Source organism: Pseudophryne corroboree, unplaced genomic scaffold, assembly GCF_028390025.1.
Source record: "Pseudophryne corroboree isolate aPseCor3 unplaced genomic scaffold, aPseCor3.hap2 scaffold_573, whole genome shotgun sequence".
Lineage (NCBI taxonomy): Eukaryota > Metazoa > Chordata > Amphibia > Anura > Myobatrachidae > Pseudophryne > Pseudophryne corroboree.
In genome coordinates, this window is record NW_026970172.1 from 324,069 (window position 1) to 343,158 (window position 19,090).

Below are 19,090 nucleotides of genomic sequence, written 5' to 3' on the forward strand. Positions count from 1 at the left end.
CGTTCCTGGTTTGACGTCACAAACACACCCAGCGTTCGCCCAGACACTCCCCCGTTTCTCCGGCCACTCCTGCGTTTTTTCCGGAAACGGTAGCGTTTTTTCCCACACGCCCATAAAACGGCCTGTTTCCGCCCAGTAACACCCATTTCCTGTCAATCACATTACGATCGCCAGAACGATGAAAATGCCGTGAGTAAAATTCCTAAGTGCATAGCAAATTTACTTGGCGCAGTCGCAGTGCGGACATTGCACATGCGCATTAAGCGGAAAATCGCTGCGATGCGAAGATTTTTACCGAGCGCACAACTCGGAATGACCTCCAATGTACATACGTGAGAATGTTCGCTTGTGCAACCCGGCCGGTCCTCCGCTTATCAGGTAGAAAGCGTTCAGAGTCTTCTGACAGGCCAGGCAACAACAGGCTTTTTATACACAACTTCCATATACAATACAATGGTCACTGTAATCCCTTTGTCTATTGGACACAGAGATGCATCTCTACATTACAGGAGAGGTCATAGGTTGATTTGAAAAGGTGGGCGATGTCTTTCTCAACTGCTCTTGTGGGTGGTATCCTCTGGATTCCCCCCCGCATACATAATATACAGTAAATACAGTTTAAACCTATATTCTGCTTCTGCATCTAACTATCCTCAGGAACATGCAATCTTCCTCAAACCAACACCAGAATGTTTCCCTTAAAATACCCTACAGCTGGATACTAGACATCACCTTATAACCTTTGTCTGTCCCTTGCTATCATGCAAATGTGATTACCTTAGTCCTGGAATAATTTAAACTGTTGATACTTGCTGATGTGGTGTAGGGGAGCTATGTGTACAATGTGCACTATTTGGGCTAAATATGTAATGTTCTGATAACCCTCTATGCGCTCACAAACTCCGCCGTAAATACCCATACCACGCGCATGATCGCAGGAGCGATCCTACGCAAATTGCGGATATGTGCACGCACGGCGGAATAAGTGCACGCGCAGCGGGCATGTGTATGGGGTTAGTACATGATGTATGCATTACAATATTTTTCGACTTTGACAAAAAACATGGAGAGGCATACTGTAACAGCACAGCAACTGGTGACTTCAAACTGTGGCACCTATTGGACACGACCTTCAACGTGAAGAAGGGTGAAGAGAGAATATGGTCATTCACTCATCAATAAAAAAGGTACGGTACAGTACATTATTGTGTTGTGGTGGGTACCGCAATGTGCTTACTGCATGAACATTATTTGACAGTATTGTACAGTACAGTGAGTGTTTCTTACAGTTCTGTACAGTATTGAGGTTTCTCTGTCTTGCTCTCCCCCTCTCCTGCTCCTGTATGGGACTTTGTAGTGATAACAGCAAGGGGGGGAGGGAGTTTCAAGGCTTGTTACTGTTGCATTATACAGTGCACTGTACATTGTTATAGTACATTGGAGGTAATTGCAAGTTGATCGCAGCAGAAATTTTGTTAGCAGTTGGGCAAAACTATGGGGGTAATTCCAAGTTGATCTCAGCAGGATTTTTGTTAGTAATTGGGCAAAACCATGTGCACTGCAGGGGAGGCAGATATAACATGTGCAGAGACAGTTAGATTTGGGTGGGGTGTGTTCAATCTACAATCTATTTTGCAGTGTAAAAATAAAGCAGACAGTATTTACCCTGCACAGAAACAAAATAACCCACCCAAATCTAACTCTCTCTACACATGTTATATCTGCCTCCCCTGCAGTGCACATGGTTTTGCCCAATTGCTATCAAAGCTCCTGCTGCGATCAACTTGGAATTACCCCCATGTGCACTGCAGGGGAGGCAGATTTAACATGTGCAGAGAGAGTTAGATTTGGGTGTGGTATGTTCAATCTGCAATCTAATTTGCAGTGTAAAAATAAAGCAGCCTGCACAGAAATAAAATAACCCACCTAAATCTAACTCTTTCTGCAAATGTTATATCTGCCACACCTGCAGTGCACATGGTTTTGCCCGTCTGCTAACAAAATTCCTGCTGCGATCAACTTGGAATTACCCCCATTGTACACTGTAGACTCTCTCCCCCTGCCCCTTCTCTTTCTTGTTTTTGATATTGATATATGGGTTTTGATATTGACACCAGCAGGGTGGACTTTGAAGGTTTTGCTATGGGGCCCTCAAAGTTCTATTTGCGCACCTGCCTGACAGTACTCAATTCCAGACATCTACAGTATACTGTACTGTACTGTAGGCTGTATCTGAAATGTCAGATTTAGAGAAACACTTTGTTAAGCATTGTTGTGGCATGTTGTGAACATACGAATACTACTACTGTACTAACGATACTGTATTTCTATTATCTTCTTCCTACCATGCACTGAACTACTGTACACTGAGCCAAATGCAGTTTGTTGGGTGTAAGAAATGCAAAATTCATGAAAGAGAGGAATAAATTGGCACCACACACCGCCAAATACAGTAGATTGGCAACGTACACCCTGCCAGAGTGAGTATCATTCTAATCTACTGTATTCACTAATTATTGTACAATACACTATGGTATGTACAGTATTTACAGTATATACAGGTTGAGTATCCCATATCCAAATATCCGAAATACGGAATATTCCGAAATACTGACTTTTTTGAGCGAGAGTGAGATAGTGAAACTTTTGTTTTCTGATGGCTCAATGTACACAAACTTTGTTTAATACACACAGTTATTAAAAATATTGTATTAAATGACCTTCAGACTGTGTATATAAGGTGTATATGAAACATAATTGAATTGTGTGAATGTAGACACACTTTGTTTAATACACACAGTTATTAAAAATATTGGCTAAAATTACCTTCAGGCTGTGTATATAAGGTGCATATAAAACATAAATGCATTCCGTGCTTAGATTTAGGTCCCATTGCCATGATATCTCATTATGGTATGCAATTATTCCAAAATACGGAAAAATCCGATATCCAAAATACCCCTGGTCCCAAGCATTTTGGATAAGGGATACTCAACCTGTACTGTAGTTGACTTTGTATTGATTGAATTACTGTACTGTACAGTACGCTAATATAATGTATATTTCTTTAGTGTACTGTAGGTCACCGGACAGGAATCCTATTGAATTGGTCTGGGCACAGTTGAAGAGGTTCATCAGGTGTGATGTGAAACCAAAAAAATAAACAAACACTTTTGTCTGGGATAAAGATGTACTGTAATACACTAAATGAACAACAACTAATACTGTACAGTAATAATAAATATTTTTTTACAAAGAACGATAAATGTAGTCAAACAGGGTGTTTGCCAGTGACATTAGTCTTCGGAGTTCTGTGAAAATAAAAAACAATGTACTGTATCAGAACAGTAATACAGGTTGAGTACTGTACAGATACAGATAAGATCTAGATACAGATAAGGTTGAGAAACAGTGGTGAAATGAACCTTAACTTAACAAAAAATGTCTTACCGGGAGGAGGTGGATTGCCGGATTCTGGCTGTGGTGAGACTGCAAAAAACAAACAGAATTTTTTTTGTCATTTCGGAATGTACATTTCTACAGTATTGTTAGTGTCACTCAGAGGGAATTTTGGGGTAGTAGTAAATCATAATACAGTATACAGTCCAGTAGAATACAGTACTGTACAATACTAGGCAACTCAATGGTGACCATCCTGTAAGTAGTTACAGTAGGTACAGTAAGTACAGTAAGTACAGTATACAGTACTACCATACTCCCTACCTTCTAACCTACCTTTTCTGCAGCCTAACCCTAAAAACCCCTCCACAGCTTAGCCCTAACCCCCCACGCCATAGACTAACCTTAACCTCCACCAGCGATGCCTACACTTATCCATCCCTGGCGGTGACTAACCCAAACCCCTCTTCCCTGCAGCCTATCCCTAAACTCCCTGTTCTCCTTACACTGTAATACTAACCCTCACCAGTTATCGTAGCATCTAGTGTCAATGTTAACCCCCCTACCCCTGCAGCCTAACCCTAAACTGATCGCACCTGCCTCCTTTAAGTTAGTCTCCCCTAAAATGACTACTGTTTCCTCTGACTTTCTCTACAAGTTTAGCAACGGCTCACCCACACCTAGCAATGGTCTTGCTGGATTCTTTCAGTACAGTAACGTTCTTACTGGACAGAGGTGTCCATACACAGTAATGTAGACTTTTCCTATACTTTACAGTATTTTTCCATGTACAGTACATGTACAGCAATGTACAGTGCAGGAATGCTTACTTATTGATGGTAGAGATGTGCTGGCATCATGAAGTGGGTGGGTGGGTGGTCGGGTGGTGGTAGTAGCAGGAGTGCTGGGGGGTCCTGGAGACCATGTTTGGCCCTCGCCCTCCTAGAGACCTGTCAATGGTGAAGAATAATAAAACACATTGGCCCCTGTACCAGTGATGTGCGGTGGGGGGAGGCAGGTGAGGCAGAGCCTTTCCTGTCATACTTACATTTGTAGCAGAGTTTTGATTGTATAAAGTATATGAAAAATACAAAGAATATGTTTGAAATATCTTTTTTGCATTATTCTAATCATTTTTATAGTCAAATCTCTGGAGTAAAAAGTCTATGGCAGGTGATGCAGTGCCTCACCTGTGTATCTTTTCCGCACATCTCTGATCAAAACTCACCAAAGTTCCAGGAGTTTATACTGCTGCACCTGTGTAAAATGCCCAGATGTACCCTTTGGCTCATATTTTGTGTGTAAATCTGGCTCTGGTGCTAGCTAGTGCCTCCTTAGCGTTTTAGCTCACTGCACGTCCCTGCCCTGTACAGTAGTTACTGTATCGAACACATTGGCCACAGCATTCACATTGTCCCCAGGAGTGATCAAACAGAAGCATTCACCCTCACATGGTTTAAATTTCACAAGGTGCACATCACACCTGTGGCCTATTTCAGATCAGATAGTAGATGTACTGTAGATGTGCTACATTTAGCACATCTACGATCAGTTCTACAATCAGTTTCACAGACATGCGGGGGCAGTGCCGTAACTAGACTTTTTAGCGCTGTGTGCAAGAAACCACATCAGCGCCCCCCCCAAAAAAAAAAAAAATTACGCCACACTGTAGCGCCACTTACACACACATTACACCATGTAGAGCCCCTGTCACACATTACACCAAGTAGAGTCCCCTTTTACACATCAAGGCAGCTAGAGTCACCTTTTTCACAGTACAGCAGGCAGGGGCGGATCCAGAAAAAAATTAAAAGGGGCACCATGATAGGTAAGCGTGGGAGGTCAATGGCACTAGTCATATTTGATGCTCACAGAAAAGAGGCATGGCCTCGCTGCAAGGGGTGTAGCCTCACAAGGTATGCTGTCCCAAAAAGCTGCACCCCTCATTTTCATCACGCTGGTGGTTACATATAAAAAACAAGGCCATCAGCCTTACCTGCTTTCCGTGCTATGGGTCTTGACTCCTGGTTGATCACCGTGTCGTCATGGTAGCTGTTCCAAGTGATGGTGGCCTGGCTCTTCTCCACAATCTGTGCATTACAGTCGGTTGTTAAAATAAAATCGAGACAGCACAGTTAAAAAAAAGATGTACAGTACTACACCTCACAGGGGTTGGTTACAGTATACCGGCAGTTAGGATGCCAGTGGTCAGAATACTGACACCGGCATCCCAACTGCCATAATCCCGACAGGGGCGAGAAACTAAACTAACCCTCGCTCTCCCTTCCTGAAACCTAACCCTCCCCTTCCACAGCATAACTCTAACCCTCCCCTACATATTTACGTTCGGAATTCCAGCTTCAGCATTCTGACAGGTGCCGTGATTCTAGCGCCGGTCTTCTGACCGCCGGCATCCCATCCATTGGGATGCCAACTACCTCCCCCTCACCGTACTTCACCCCCTTCAATGTCCTGCTCACAGTACTCCCCCACAGGCCCCTTAAATGTCCACACCGCAGCACTCTCATACCCCCCCAGCCACTTCAATGTTCACACTATTGTACTGTCCCATCCACAGCCCCTTCAATATCCTGAGCACACTCTCCCCCCCTCCCCATCAATATCCTGAGCACACTCTCCCCCCCTCCCCTTCAATATCCTGTGCACACTCTCCCCCCCCTCCCCTTCAATATCCTGAGCACACTACCCCCCTCCCCTTCAATGTCCTGAGCACACTCTCCCCCCCTCCCCTTCAGTGTCCTGAGCACACTCCCCCCCTCCCCTTCAATGTCCTGAGCACACTCCCCCCCCTCCCCTTCAGAGTCCTGAGCACACTCTCCCCCCCTCCCCTTCAGTGTCCTAAGCACACTCTCCCCCCTCCCCTTCAGTGTCCTGAGCACACTCTCCCCCCCCTCCCCTTCAATGTCCTGAGCACACTCTCCCCCTTCCTCAGCCCCTTCAACGTCCACAGCACATTTCCACCTGCTTTAATGTTCACTTCACAATACAGCCTCTTTCCCTCCCTCCCTCTCCCCCCCCCTCCCCTTTAATGTCCATAGCATGCTCCCTCCCTCCTCAGCCCCTTCGTTGTTCCCAGCACACTCTCCCTTCCTTCAAACTAGACAGCACGGCTACCTCCCCCAATATGTACCTCTCACTGCAGTGGATCCACCGCAGGCGCCGTGTTCAAACTTCCCAATTGCTGCTGCTCTGTGCTACTGCAGTAGCACGCGTGATTCCGGACAGCCCTGCTGTTATAGCCGCGCGGGTCCTAGTGCCCGCCGGCTCTATTGAACCAGACGGGCTCTGCTTTACTTTGGAGAAAACGAAATGCACAGTAACGACAGGGGGAATGGGGATCACTGGCCCGTGTCTCTCCCTCCCCTCCTGAATGCGCCGCTGGCTGCCAGTGTTAAACGCTGAGCAGCCCCAGTGCTCACCTGCCACCGCACCGGAGCTGCTGCCGGCCGCCTCTCCCACAAGTGTCCCGCCTGACCCCGCAGACGTATGTGTCCCTGGCTGCAGCGGAACACTTTTCCTGCAAACATCGCAGCGGGGAACTCGCCAGCGCTGACACGATGAACAACAACCAGGGCAGGCAATCGGGGACACAGCACCAAATGCGCTCCCATCACAAGTGCGCTGTGTGCAACGCACACTTTGCACACACCTGGTTACGGCCCTGTGCGGGGGGACGCCCAGCATGTCTGGCCCTACACCCCAGCATACTGTAGGTACAAAAGCATTGCATGGCTGCAAATATTGGGGTAGTAAAGCATAATACAGTATACAGTACATTAATACTTTGTACTGTAATTACAGATAGGAGAGGGCTACTTAGGCAGCTTGTCCCACCCTCCTCTTACTGTGCCTTCCCAAACCCTGCCACGAATAAACATACAGTGCATATGAAATGCAACAAGGAAATCCCCACAATGCCCTACCACTCCCCACTGGAAAAAATACATAGTACTGTACAATACTAGGGCTACAGTATTTTGGAAGTCATAATCCTAGGCAATGTTGGGGGTACTGTAGTTATACATGAATGGCAACCTTACAGTATTTACTTGATTTTGACCGTTGAATGGCAAATACATTAAAATACTGTACTTTAGTGCAGTAGATTTTAACATACAGTACTGTACTGTACTGTACTGGATTCAGCAAGCATTGCAGAAGTCTGAAGATTATTCCCACTTGATACTGTAAACAGCCATGAGGGATCTTAATACTGAAAGTTATTAAAAATTACAGTACTGTACCTAGGAGGTCTACCTCTTCTACAGGCGTTGCTGTAAAAAATAGTGCACTGTCAGTTTACTGTGCAGTACTGTACCTCAAACCCATGTGAACACACACAATACAGTCAATGGATAGAGAAGGTAAAGGTGGGGCATGAGATACACTTTACAATAATGTACACTGCACATGTGGTGTTTTATTTTAATTACAGTAGAGAAGGTACTGTATAGTACAGTTGAGTACTCTGAGGTATACTGTAGGTTTAGTTCTCTGCCGTAGACCTCACGGGGCCCTAATCAAAATTCAGATTCAGGGCACCCCTCCCTCAAACAATCCAGCATCCCTAATACTGTACTTATTATTACCAGTTATTTATATAGCGCACACATATTCCGCAGCGTTTTACAGAGAATATTTGCTCATTCACATCAGTCCCTGCCCCAGTGGAGCTTACAATCTATATTCCCTACCACATGTACACACATTCACGCCTAGGGTAATTTTGTTGGGCATCAATTAACCTACCAGTATATTTTTGGATTGTGGGAGGAAACCCACGCAAGTACGGGGAGAATATACAAACTCCACACAGTTGGGGCCATGGTAGGAATCGAACCTATGACCTCAGTGCTGTGAGGCAGTAATGCTAACCATTACACCATCCGTACTGCCCCCACTGTCCACCCAACTCCCTCCACTACACACCCACCTTTGTGGAATTTAAAATTATATGCAAAATTAATGTACTGTATGTTATACTGTACAAAATACTCCAGTAATGTCCTATAGTGTATACAGCCTTGTGGTGGGCCTCTTATGGCAAGCAGAGACCCGTGAGACCTACAGGACCCTAAGCAGATGCTTTGGTTAACTTGTGGTAAATCCTCCACTGTGTACTGTAGTGTAGAGACAGTGGAGGTCATTCTGAGTTGATCGCTCGCTAGCTGTTTTTAGCAGCCGTGCAAACGCTTTTCCACCGCCCACAGGGGAGTGTATTTTAGCTTTGCAGGAGTGTGAACGCTTGTGCAGCCAAGCTCTGCAAAAACAGTTTGTGCAGTTTCAGAGTACAGTAGCTCGGAACTTACTTAGCCCTTGTGATCACTACAGCCTATTCATGTCAGGAATGGACGTCATACACCCGCCCAGTGACCGGCCAGCCACGCCTGCATTTTCTCCGACATGCCTGCATTTTTCCAAACACTCCCTGAAAATGGTCAGTTGACACCCAGAAACGCCCCTTTCATGTCAGTCTTCTTGCGTTCTGCCGTGTGAATGGAATCGTCGGTAGATTCCATTCAAACGGCATGGAACCGTAACGACGCGCCTGCGCATTGCAGTGCATACGCATGCGTAGAAAATCAGATTTTTAGCCTAATCGCTATACAGCAAAAAAATGCAGCTAGCGATAAACTTGGAATGAGCACCAGTATTACTAAAAGTCAGAGACAGTACAGTCAGTAATGTACTGTACAGTACAGTAGTTCTTACATGGTAGTGGAGGAGTCTCAGGCCACTCCCCATCCTTAGATTCCTCCTCTGGTAGTATGGGGGAATGCACTGTGGATAAAGAAATGATCGTTCACTTTCTGAAATGATAGTAATACAGTACAGCATACAGAAAAACTATACAATATCATACGGCAGCACATGTGAACACCAATAAAGTACAGTAAGAAGATTATTGATGCTGGAGCCCAAAATTCTGTATACTGTAATGTAATGTAATGTGCTGTACCATGGAGTGCCCGAAGAACAAATCAATCACTAATTCAAAAGACAAATCTGTGTTCTCCTACAGTACCTACTGTACTGTAGCTACTGTATACTACTCTACTTTGGACAGCATGCGCAGAAAGGTGCAGTACTGTACAGTATCCATACAGAAAAACAGAGGAAGACCAGCAGTGAGATGGCTTGACAACTACAGTATTACTGTATGTTGTACAGTATCTACAGTACTACATATACTATCACACTATCAACACTGAGCCGCTTCAGGGAAGATAAAAATTTTCTTAGGGCAGAAATCCATAGGGTCATCATACTGTAAATCATCATTAACAACAGAACATGGGCCCTCATTCCGAGTTGATCGGTCGCAAGGCGAATTTAGCAGAGTTACACACGCTAAGCCTACGCCTACTGGGAGTGTATCTTAGCTTCTTAAAATTGCGACCGATGTAATCGCAATATTGCGATTACAAACTACTTTGCAGTTTCTGAGTAACTTCAACCTTACTCTGCCTGTGCGATCAGTTCAGTGCTTGTCGTTCCTGGTTTGACGTCACAAACACACCCAGCGTTCGCTCAGACATTCCCCCGTTTCTCCAGCCACTCCTGCGTTTTTTCCGGAAACGGTAGTGTTTTCATCCACACGCCCATAAAAAGCCGTGTTTCCGCCCAGTAACACCCATTTCCTGTCAATCACATTACGATCGCCGGAGCGAAGAAAAAGCCGTGAGTAAAAATACTATCTTCATTGTTAAATTACTTGGCGCAGTCGCAGTGCGAATATTGCGCATGCGTACTAAGCGGATTTTCATTGCGATGCGATGAAAAATACCGAGCGAACGACTCGGAATGAGGGCCATGATCTACAGTACAGTTCAGTACTTACAGCCTGGGAGAGGCCTGGTGCATACAGGAGGCAGTGCTGCTGTCACCTCCTCATCGGAGGAGAAGGATTCGTAGTATACAGTTGGCTCCAGGGGCTCAGGGCTGCTCCAGCACTCGTAGCTGTCCATGCTGGGGCCTGAAGGGCTGCTTGGCCCTGCTTCCTCCTGCTGAACTGTGGACCAAAAAATGGTAGCACAATTTTCAGTAAGACAGACCGGGGAGGGTGGGAGGAGATGAGTTGATGATACTGTATACTGTATAATAGGGAATAATTAAGTCTTTTGTGTAGAGGAGGGAGAGAGAAACAGAGAGTGAGACACACACATTTTCAACAATTTAAAAATACAGTATACTGTATGCATACAGTTAGTCCTTATTAAAAAAACTCACAAAATAACAAAAACAAGTACTGTACTTACTATGGGGAGGGCTGTGCTTGCCTCTCCAGTGAAGGATGGGTGGACAGATGGTGGCGGGTCCTGGAGGGCACGGTGGGCCCTGATCCGCCTGGAGGCCTGTCACTGTGGAAAAATAATAAAAATCATTGGCCCCTGTACAGTAGTTACTGTATTAAGCACATTGCCCACAGCATTAACACTGTCCCCAGCAGTGATCAAACAGAAGCATTCATCCCGACAGGAATAAAGCACATTGCCCCCCCCCCCCCCACAGTAAGCAAACACATTGTTCCCTGTACTTAGCAAAAACAGCAGGCCCGGCAGTAACTTTTGGGGTAGTTAAGCATAACACAGTATACAGTACTTACCATACCCCCTACCTTTATCCCACCTTTTCTGCAGCCTAACCCCAAAAACTCCTCCACAGCTTAGCCCTAACCCTCCCTGCCATAGACTATCCTTAACCTCCACCAGCGATGCCTAAACTTAACCATCCCTGGAGGTGACTTAGCCAAAGCCCTCTTCCCTGCAGCCTATTGACTTAGCTTACTTATTGAGGTTCCGGGAATGCTGGAAGGTGGAGTGGTGGCGGTGGTGGTGGTGGTGGTGGTGGTGGAGGTGGGAGCCGGAGGGCGCAATGTTCCCAGGTACGCCTGGAGGCCTGTCACTGTGGAAAATTAATAAAAACATTGGTCCCTGTACAGTAGTCACTGTATCAACCCCCCACCCCCACCCCACAGTAAGCAAACAGCAGGCCTGGCAGTAACGTAGCATCTACTGCCAAGGTGAAACCCTCTGCCCCTGTACTTACCTGGCAAGGGAGGGAGGGTGCCACTGGGGCCCTCCAGAGTATCAGCTCCCTGGCTAGATGGGTGGAGGCGGGGCATACATTCTGTGAAAAAGAAACATTATTTAAAATCCCTACCAAATCGTCACCCCCTTCCAAAAAAAATTATACTATAATTACAGTATGCACCCATATTATACAGTAATTAATCATTAAAAATGAATTAAAAAAATCAAAGGATACGGTCCGTATGCCAGCTGAGGGATTTCCAGCAAATGCTAAACAGATGCCAGAATCACAACTGCAGGACGACATGTTCTACTGTACGTCGACAGGTCAGAAGGTCAGCATTAGCTTTTCACATTTTTTTTTCTCTTTTGAAAACCTTCTCATGCAGTACTTTACGATCCACATGGACTGCAATTGGGAATGGAAACCTGTGGCAAGTGCAGCGGTAGCGGAGGGAGGAACCTTGCACGAAACATGGCGAGCAAAGCGAACCATCCGAGGGGGCTCTGTGCACTAATTGGGGTTCTCAGTCACTACTGTATATGGAGGAAACCACACCAAATAAACATCAAAAACTCATGTCTACCATCTCACCTGTTGACACAGATCGTGTCGACCTACAGACACTGTCATCCTAGAAACCCTGTCGCCTTACAGTGCTTACTGTCGACCAATAGTGGTTGACCTAGACATAGTCATCCTACAGTAGTTACTGTCGATCTTCCATAAAGTACCAGACCCCTTGAGCTAGCCCTGTACTTACTGTACTTATAATAATAATAATGATATACTGACTTGGCTGCAGTACTGTACAGTAATACTTTTTAGTATACTGTACTGTAGTACATAAAAATGTAATAACAGTAATAAAAAAAATCACTATACTGTACCTCTAGCGACTTTGGCCCTAAATAGTTGCGGCCTCTGCGGTTCCCATCTAACCAGGTCACTTCATCTCCTCTGGAGAGCTGGGATACCTCTCTCCCTGTGCAGTCTAGACAGGATCTCCTGCCTGGCACATTCATATGCTGCCAATTTCTCAGCATTATTGGCAAGGGGCCTGTCAATATACCGCACAAGAATCTGTAGCTCCTTACTACTGAACCTTCTTGACATGTGCGCCATTTTGTCACAGAGGTAATAATAATGGCGCCACCTACCCGCTCGTCTGGTGAAAAACCACACTCCACAACCAGCTCAGATTACAAATACTGTACACTCCCTGGTTCGATACAAAGTTCGTCGTCCAATTAATATTTAAATTTATTTAAATATTTATTGTTTTTTAATACAATGAAGTTATTTTGGTGCAACTGGGTACCTACAGTATCTCATGAATGTACAGTATGACTACCAGATGGTCTCCAGGCACACTGCTGCCCGATCACGCTATCTATGGATATTGTCGTTACAGTGTGTACAAATTGACGGTTAGCATTAGCGTAAGCAAATACCTTTTTTTTTAAAGCACCCAGATACAACACATGACATATACACCCGGAGGGCTTGCCTCTACTGTGGTCGTCTGAGGCCTAATTAGAACAGCGGCCACCTGCAGTGCATGAAAACTTGGGTTCGGTACGGAGTTCGGCACCCATTTATTATTTTATTTATTTATTCTTTTTTAATACAATAAAGTTATTTGGTGTTTTAAGTTTCTACTTCTCGTTATATAAAAAAGGTCTGCTTCTACGAAATACAAGGCCACGCTGCTGCCCTGTTCACTCAATTCATCTAGTCGTTACGTTGTGTACAAAATGATGGGTAATATTTAGAGATGAGCGGGTTCGGTTTCTCTGAATCCGAACCCGCCCGAACTTCATGTTTTTTTACACGGGTCCGAGCGACTCGGATCTTCCCGCCTTGCTCGGTTAACCCGAGCGCGCCCGAACGTCATCATCACGCTGTCGGATTCTCGCGAGGCTCGGATTCTATCGCGAGACTCGGATTCTATATAAGGAGCCGCGCGTCGCGGCCATTTTCACACGTGCATTGAGATTGATAGGGAGAGGACGTGGCTGGCGTCCTCTCCGTTTAGAAATTAAAATAGATAGGAGAGTGAGAGTGAGACACTTCATTTACTTACTGGAGCTTAGGAGGAGTTATACTAGTGACTGATGACCAGTGACCTGACCACCAGTGCAGTTTTATAATTTATTATTATTTAATAATCCGTTCTGTTCTTGTTCTCTGCCTGAAAAAAACGATACACAGTGACTCAGTCACATATCTGTGCTCAGCCCAGTGTGCTGCATCATCTATGTATAATATCTGACTGTGCTCACACAGCTTAATTGTGGGGGAGACTGGGGAGCAGTTATAGGTTATAGCAGTAGCCAAGAGTACATATTAAACAGTGCACACTTTTGCTGCCAGAGTGCCACTGCCAGTGTGACTGACCACTGACCACTGTGACCAGTGACCTGACCACACTGACCACCAGTATAGTATATTGTGATTGAATGTCTGCCTGAAAAAGTACACTCGTCGTGTGACTTGTGTGGTGTTTTTTTATTCTATAAAAATTAAAAAACTCATTCTGCTGACAGACAGTGTCCAGCAGGTCCGTCATTATATAATATATACCTGTCCGGCTGCAGTAGTGATATATATATATTTTTTATATCATTATTTATCATCCAGTCTATACTAGCAGCAGACACAGTACGGTAGTTCACGGCTGTAGCTACCTCTGTGTCGGCACTCGGCAGTCCATCCATAATTGTATACCACCTACCCGTGGTTTTTTTTTTCTTTCTTCTTTATACATACTACATCTCATTATCATCCAGTCTATATTAGCAGCAGACACAGTACAGTACGGTAGTCCACGGCTGTAGCTACCTCTGTGTCGGCACTCGGCAGTCCATCCATAATTGTATACCACCTACCCGTGGTTTTTTTTTCTTTCTTCTTTATACATACTACATCTCATTATCATCCAGTCTATATTAGCAGCAGACACAGTACAGTACGGTAGTCCACGGCTGTAGCTACCTCTGTGTCGGCACTCGGCAGTCCATCCATAATTGTATACCACCTACCCGTGGTTTTTTTTTTCTTTCTTCTTTATACATACTACATCTCATTATCAACCAGTCTATATTAGCAGCAGACACAGTACGGTAGTTCTAGGCTGTAGCTACCTCTGTGTCGGCACTCGGCAGTCCATCCATAATTGTATACCACCTACCCGTGGTTTTTATTTTTCTTTCTTCTTTATACATACTACATCTCATTATCATCCAGTCTATATTAGCAGCAGACACAGTACAGTACGGTAGTCCACGGCTGTAGCTACCTCTGTGTCGGCACTCGGCAGTCCATCCAAAATTGTATACCACCTACCCGTGGTTTTTTTTTCTTTCTTCTTTATACATACTACATCTCATTATCAACCAGTCTATATTAGCAGCAGACACAGTACAGTACGGTAGTCCACGGCTGTAGCTACCTCTGTGTCGGCACTCGGCAGTCCATCCATAATTGTATACCACCTACCCGTGGTTTTTTTTTTCTTTCTTCTTTATACATACTACATCTCATTATCAACCAGTCTATATTAGCAGCAGACACAGTACAGTACGGTAGTCCACGGCTGTAGCTACCTCTGTGTCGGCACTCGGCAGTCCATCCATAATTGTATACTAGTATCCATCCATCTCCATTGTTTACCTGAGGTGCCTTTTAGTTGTGCCTATTAAAATATGGAGAACAAAAATGTTGAGGTTCCAAAATTAGGGAAAGATCAAGATCCACTTCCACCTCGTGCTGAAGCTGCTGCCACTAGTCATGGCCGAGACGATGAAATGCCAGCAACGTCGTCTGCCAAGGCCGATGCCCAATGTCATAGTACAGAGCATGTCAAATCCAAAACACCAAATATCAGTAAAAAAAGGACTCCAAAACCTAAAATAAAATTGTCGGAGGAGAAGCGTAAACTTGCCAATATGCCATTTACCACACGGAGTGGCAAGGAACGGCTGAGGCCCTGGCCTATGTTCATGGCTAGTGGTTCAGCTTCACATGAGGATGGAAGCACTCAGCCTCTCGCTAGAAAACTGAAAAGACTCAAGCTGGCAAAAGCACCGCAAAGAACTGTGCGTTCTTCGAAATCCCAAATCCACAAGGAGAGTCCAATTGTGTCGGTTGCGATGCCTGACCTTCCCAACACTGGACGTGAAGAGCATGCGCCTTCCACCATTTGCACGCCCCCTGCAAGTGCTGGAAGGAGCACCCGCAGTCCAGTTCCTGATAGTCAGATTGAAGATGTCAGTGTTGAAGTACACCAGGATGGGGAGGATATGGGTGTTGCTGGCGCTGGGGAGGAAATTGACCAGGAGGATTCTGATGGTGAGGTGGTTTGTTTAAGTCAGGCACCCGGGGAGACACCTGTTGTCCGTGGGAGGAATATGGCCACTGACATGCCTGGTGAAAATACCAAAAAAATCAGCTCTTCGGTGTGGAAGTATTTCAACAGAAATGCGGACAACAGGTGTCAAGCCGTGTGTTGCCTTTGTCAAGCTGTGATAAGTAGGGGTAAGGACGTTAACCACCTCGGAACATCCTCCCTTATACGTCACCTGCAGCGCATTCATAATAAGTCAGTGACAAGTTCAAAAACTTTGGGCGACAGCGGAAGCAGTCCACTGACCAGTAAATCCCTTCCTCTTGTAACCAAGCTCACGCAAACCACCCCACCAACTCCCTCAGTGTCAATTTCCTCCTTCCCCAGGAATGCCAATAGTCCTGCAGGCCATGTCACTGGCAATTCTGACGAGTCCTCTCCTGCCTGGGATTCCTCCGATGCATCCTTGCGTGTAACGCCTACTGCTGCTGGCGCTGCTGTTGTTGCTGCTGGGAGTCGATGGTCATCCCAGAGGGGAAGTCGTAAGCCCACTTGTACTACTTCCAGTAAGCAATTGACTGTTCAACAGTCCTTTGCGAGGAAGATGAAATATCACAGCAGTCATCCTGCTGCAAAGCGGATAACTGAGGCCTTGACAACTATGTTGGTGTTAGACGTGCGTCCGGTATCCGCCGTTAGTTCACAGGGAACTAGACAATTTATTGAGGCAGTGTGCCCCCGTTACCAAATACCATCTAGGTTCCACTTCTCTAGGCAGGCGATACCGAGAATGTACACGGACGTCAGAAAAAGACTCACCAGTCTCCTAAAAAATGCAGTTGTACCCAATGTCCACTTAACCACGGACATGTGGACAAGTGGAGCAGGGCAGGGTCAGGACTATATGACTGTGACAGCCCACTGGGTAGATGTATGGACTCCCGCCGCAAGAACAGCAGCGGCGGCACCAGTAGCAGCATCTCGCAAACGCCAACTCTTTCCTAGGCAGGCTACGCTTTGTATCACCGGTTTCCAGAATACGCACACAGCTGAAAACCTCTTACGGCAACTGAGGAAGATCATCGCGGAATGGCTTACCCCAATTGGACTCTCCTGTGGATTTGTGGCATCGGACAACGCCAGCAATATTGTGTGTGCATTAAATATGGGCAAATTCCAGCACGTCCCATGTTTTGCACATACCTTGAATTTGGTGGTGCAGAATTTTTTAAAAAACGACAGGGGCGTGCAAGAGATGCTGTCGGTGGCCAGAAGAATTGCGGGACACTTTCGGCGTACAGGCACCACGTACAGAAGACTGGAGCACCACCAAAAACTACTGAACCTGCCCTGCCATCATCTGAAGCAAGAAGTGGTAACGAGGTGGAATTCAACCCTCTATATGCTTCAGAGGTTGGAGGAGCAGCAAAAGGCCATTCAAGCCTATACAATTGAGCACGATATAGGAGGTGGAATGCACCTGTCTCAAGCGCAGTGGAGAATGATTTCAACGTTGTGCAAGGTTCTGATGCCCTTTGAACTTGCCACACGTGAAGTCAGTTCAGACACTGCCAGCCAGAGTCAGGTCATTCCCCTCATCAGGCTTTTGCAGGAGAAGCTGGAGACATTGAAGGAGGAGCTAACACGGAGCGATTCCGCTAGGCATGTGGGACTTGTGGATGGAGCCCTTAATTCGCTTAACAAGGATTCACGGGTGGTCAATCTGTTGAAATCAGAGCACTACATTTTGGCCACCGTGCTCGATCCTAGATTTAAAGCCTACCTTGGATCTCTCTTTCCGGCAGACACAAGTCTGCTGGGGTTGAAAGACCTGCTGGTGAGAAAATTGTCAAGTCAAGCGGAACGCGACCTGTCAACATCTCCTCCTTCACATTCTCCCGCAACTGGGGGTGCGAGGAAAAGGCTCAGAATTCCGAGCCCACCCGCTGGCGGTGATGCAGGGCAGTCTGGAGCGACTGCTGATGCTGACATCTGGTCCGGACTGAAGGACCTGACAACGATTACGGACATGTCGTCTACTGTCACTGCATATGATTCTCTCAACATTGAAAGAATGGTGGAGGATTATATGAGTGACCGCTTCCAAGTAGGCACGTCACATAGTCCGTACTTATACTGGCAGGAAAAAGAGGCAATTTGGAGGCCCTTGCACAAACTGGCTTTATTCTACCTAAGTTGCCCTCCCACAAGTGTGTACTCCGAAAGAGTGTTTAGTGCCGCCGCTCACCTTGTCAGCAATCGGCGTACGAGGTTACATCCAGAAAATGTGGAGAAGATGATGTTCATTAAAATTAATTATAATCAATTCCTCCGCGGAGACATTGACCAGCAGCAATTGCCTCCACAAAGTACACAGGGAGCTGAGATGGTGGATTCCAGTGGGGACGAATTGATAATCTGTGAGGAGGGGGATGTACACGGTGATATATCGGAGGATGATGATGAGGTGGACATCTTGCCTCTGTAGAGCCAGTTTGTGCAAGGAGAGATTAATTGCTTCTTTTTTGGTGGGGGTCCAAACCAACCCGTCATATCAGTCACAGTCGTGTGGCAGACCCTGTTACTGAAATGATGGGTTGGTTAAAGTGTGCATGTCCTGTTTATACAACATAAGGGTGGGTGGGAGGGCCCAAGGACAATTCCATCTTGCACCTCTTTTTTCTTTAATTTTTCTTTGCTGTTTGGGGAGGGTTTTTTGGAAGGGCCATCCTGCGTGACACTGCAGTGCCACTCCTAGATGGGCCCGGTGTTTGTGTCGGCCACTAGGGTCGCTTATCTTACTCACACAGCTACCTCATTGCGCCTCTTTTTTTCTTTGCGTCATGTGCGGTTTGGGGAGGGTTTTTTGGAAGGGACATCCTGCGTGACACTGCAGTGCCACTCCTAGATGGGCCCGGTGTTTGTGTCGGCCACTAGGGTCGCTTATCTTACTCACACAGCTACCTCATTGCGCCTCTTTTTTTCTTTGCGTCATGTGCTGTTTGGGGAGGGTTTTTTGGAAGGGCCATCCTGTGTGACACTGCAGTGCCACTCCTAGATGGGCCCGGTGTTTGTGTCGGCCACTAGGGTCGCTTATCTTACTCACACAGCTACCTCATTGCGCCTCTTTTTTTCTTTGCGTCATGTGCTGTTTGGGGAGGGTTTTTTGGAAGGGACATCCTGCGTGACACTGCAGTGACACTCCTAGATGGGCCCGGTGTTTGTGTCGGCCACTAGGGTCGCTTATCTTACTCACACAGCTACCTCATTGCGCCTCTTTTTTCTTTG

The 19,090-nt window shown here is 46.1% G+C and overlaps 1 protein-coding gene across 2 annotated transcripts in view; it reads right to left on the reverse strand.

Annotated features, from left to right (window-relative positions):
- Nucleotides 1-3,171: 3,171 nt before the first annotated feature.
- LOC135033561 (uncharacterized) overlaps nucleotides 3,172-19,090 on the reverse strand; it is a 39,046-nt gene continuing 23,127 nt past the window's right edge. For both annotated transcript variants that reach the window (XM_063954192.1, XM_063954193.1), the window contains exons 2-10: nucleotides 11,470-11,550; nucleotides 11,209-11,325; nucleotides 10,680-10,781; nucleotides 10,262-10,432; nucleotides 9,133-9,201; nucleotides 5,396-5,489; nucleotides 4,230-4,349; nucleotides 3,451-3,489; nucleotides 3,172-3,311 (exon numbers count right to left, since the gene is read on the reverse strand). In XM_063954192.1, the coding sequence (XP_063810262.1) occupies nucleotides 5,443-5,489; nucleotides 9,133-9,201; nucleotides 10,262-10,432; nucleotides 10,680-10,781; nucleotides 11,209-11,325; nucleotides 11,470-11,545 (582 nt within the window). In that variant the 5' untranslated portion in view covers nucleotides 11,546-11,550 and the 3' untranslated portion in view covers nucleotides 3,172-3,311; nucleotides 3,451-3,489; nucleotides 4,230-4,349; nucleotides 5,396-5,442. The remainder of the gene's footprint in view (nucleotides 3,312-3,450; nucleotides 3,490-4,229; nucleotides 4,350-5,395; nucleotides 5,490-9,132; nucleotides 9,202-10,261; nucleotides 10,433-10,679; nucleotides 10,782-11,208; nucleotides 11,326-11,469; nucleotides 11,551-19,090) is intronic.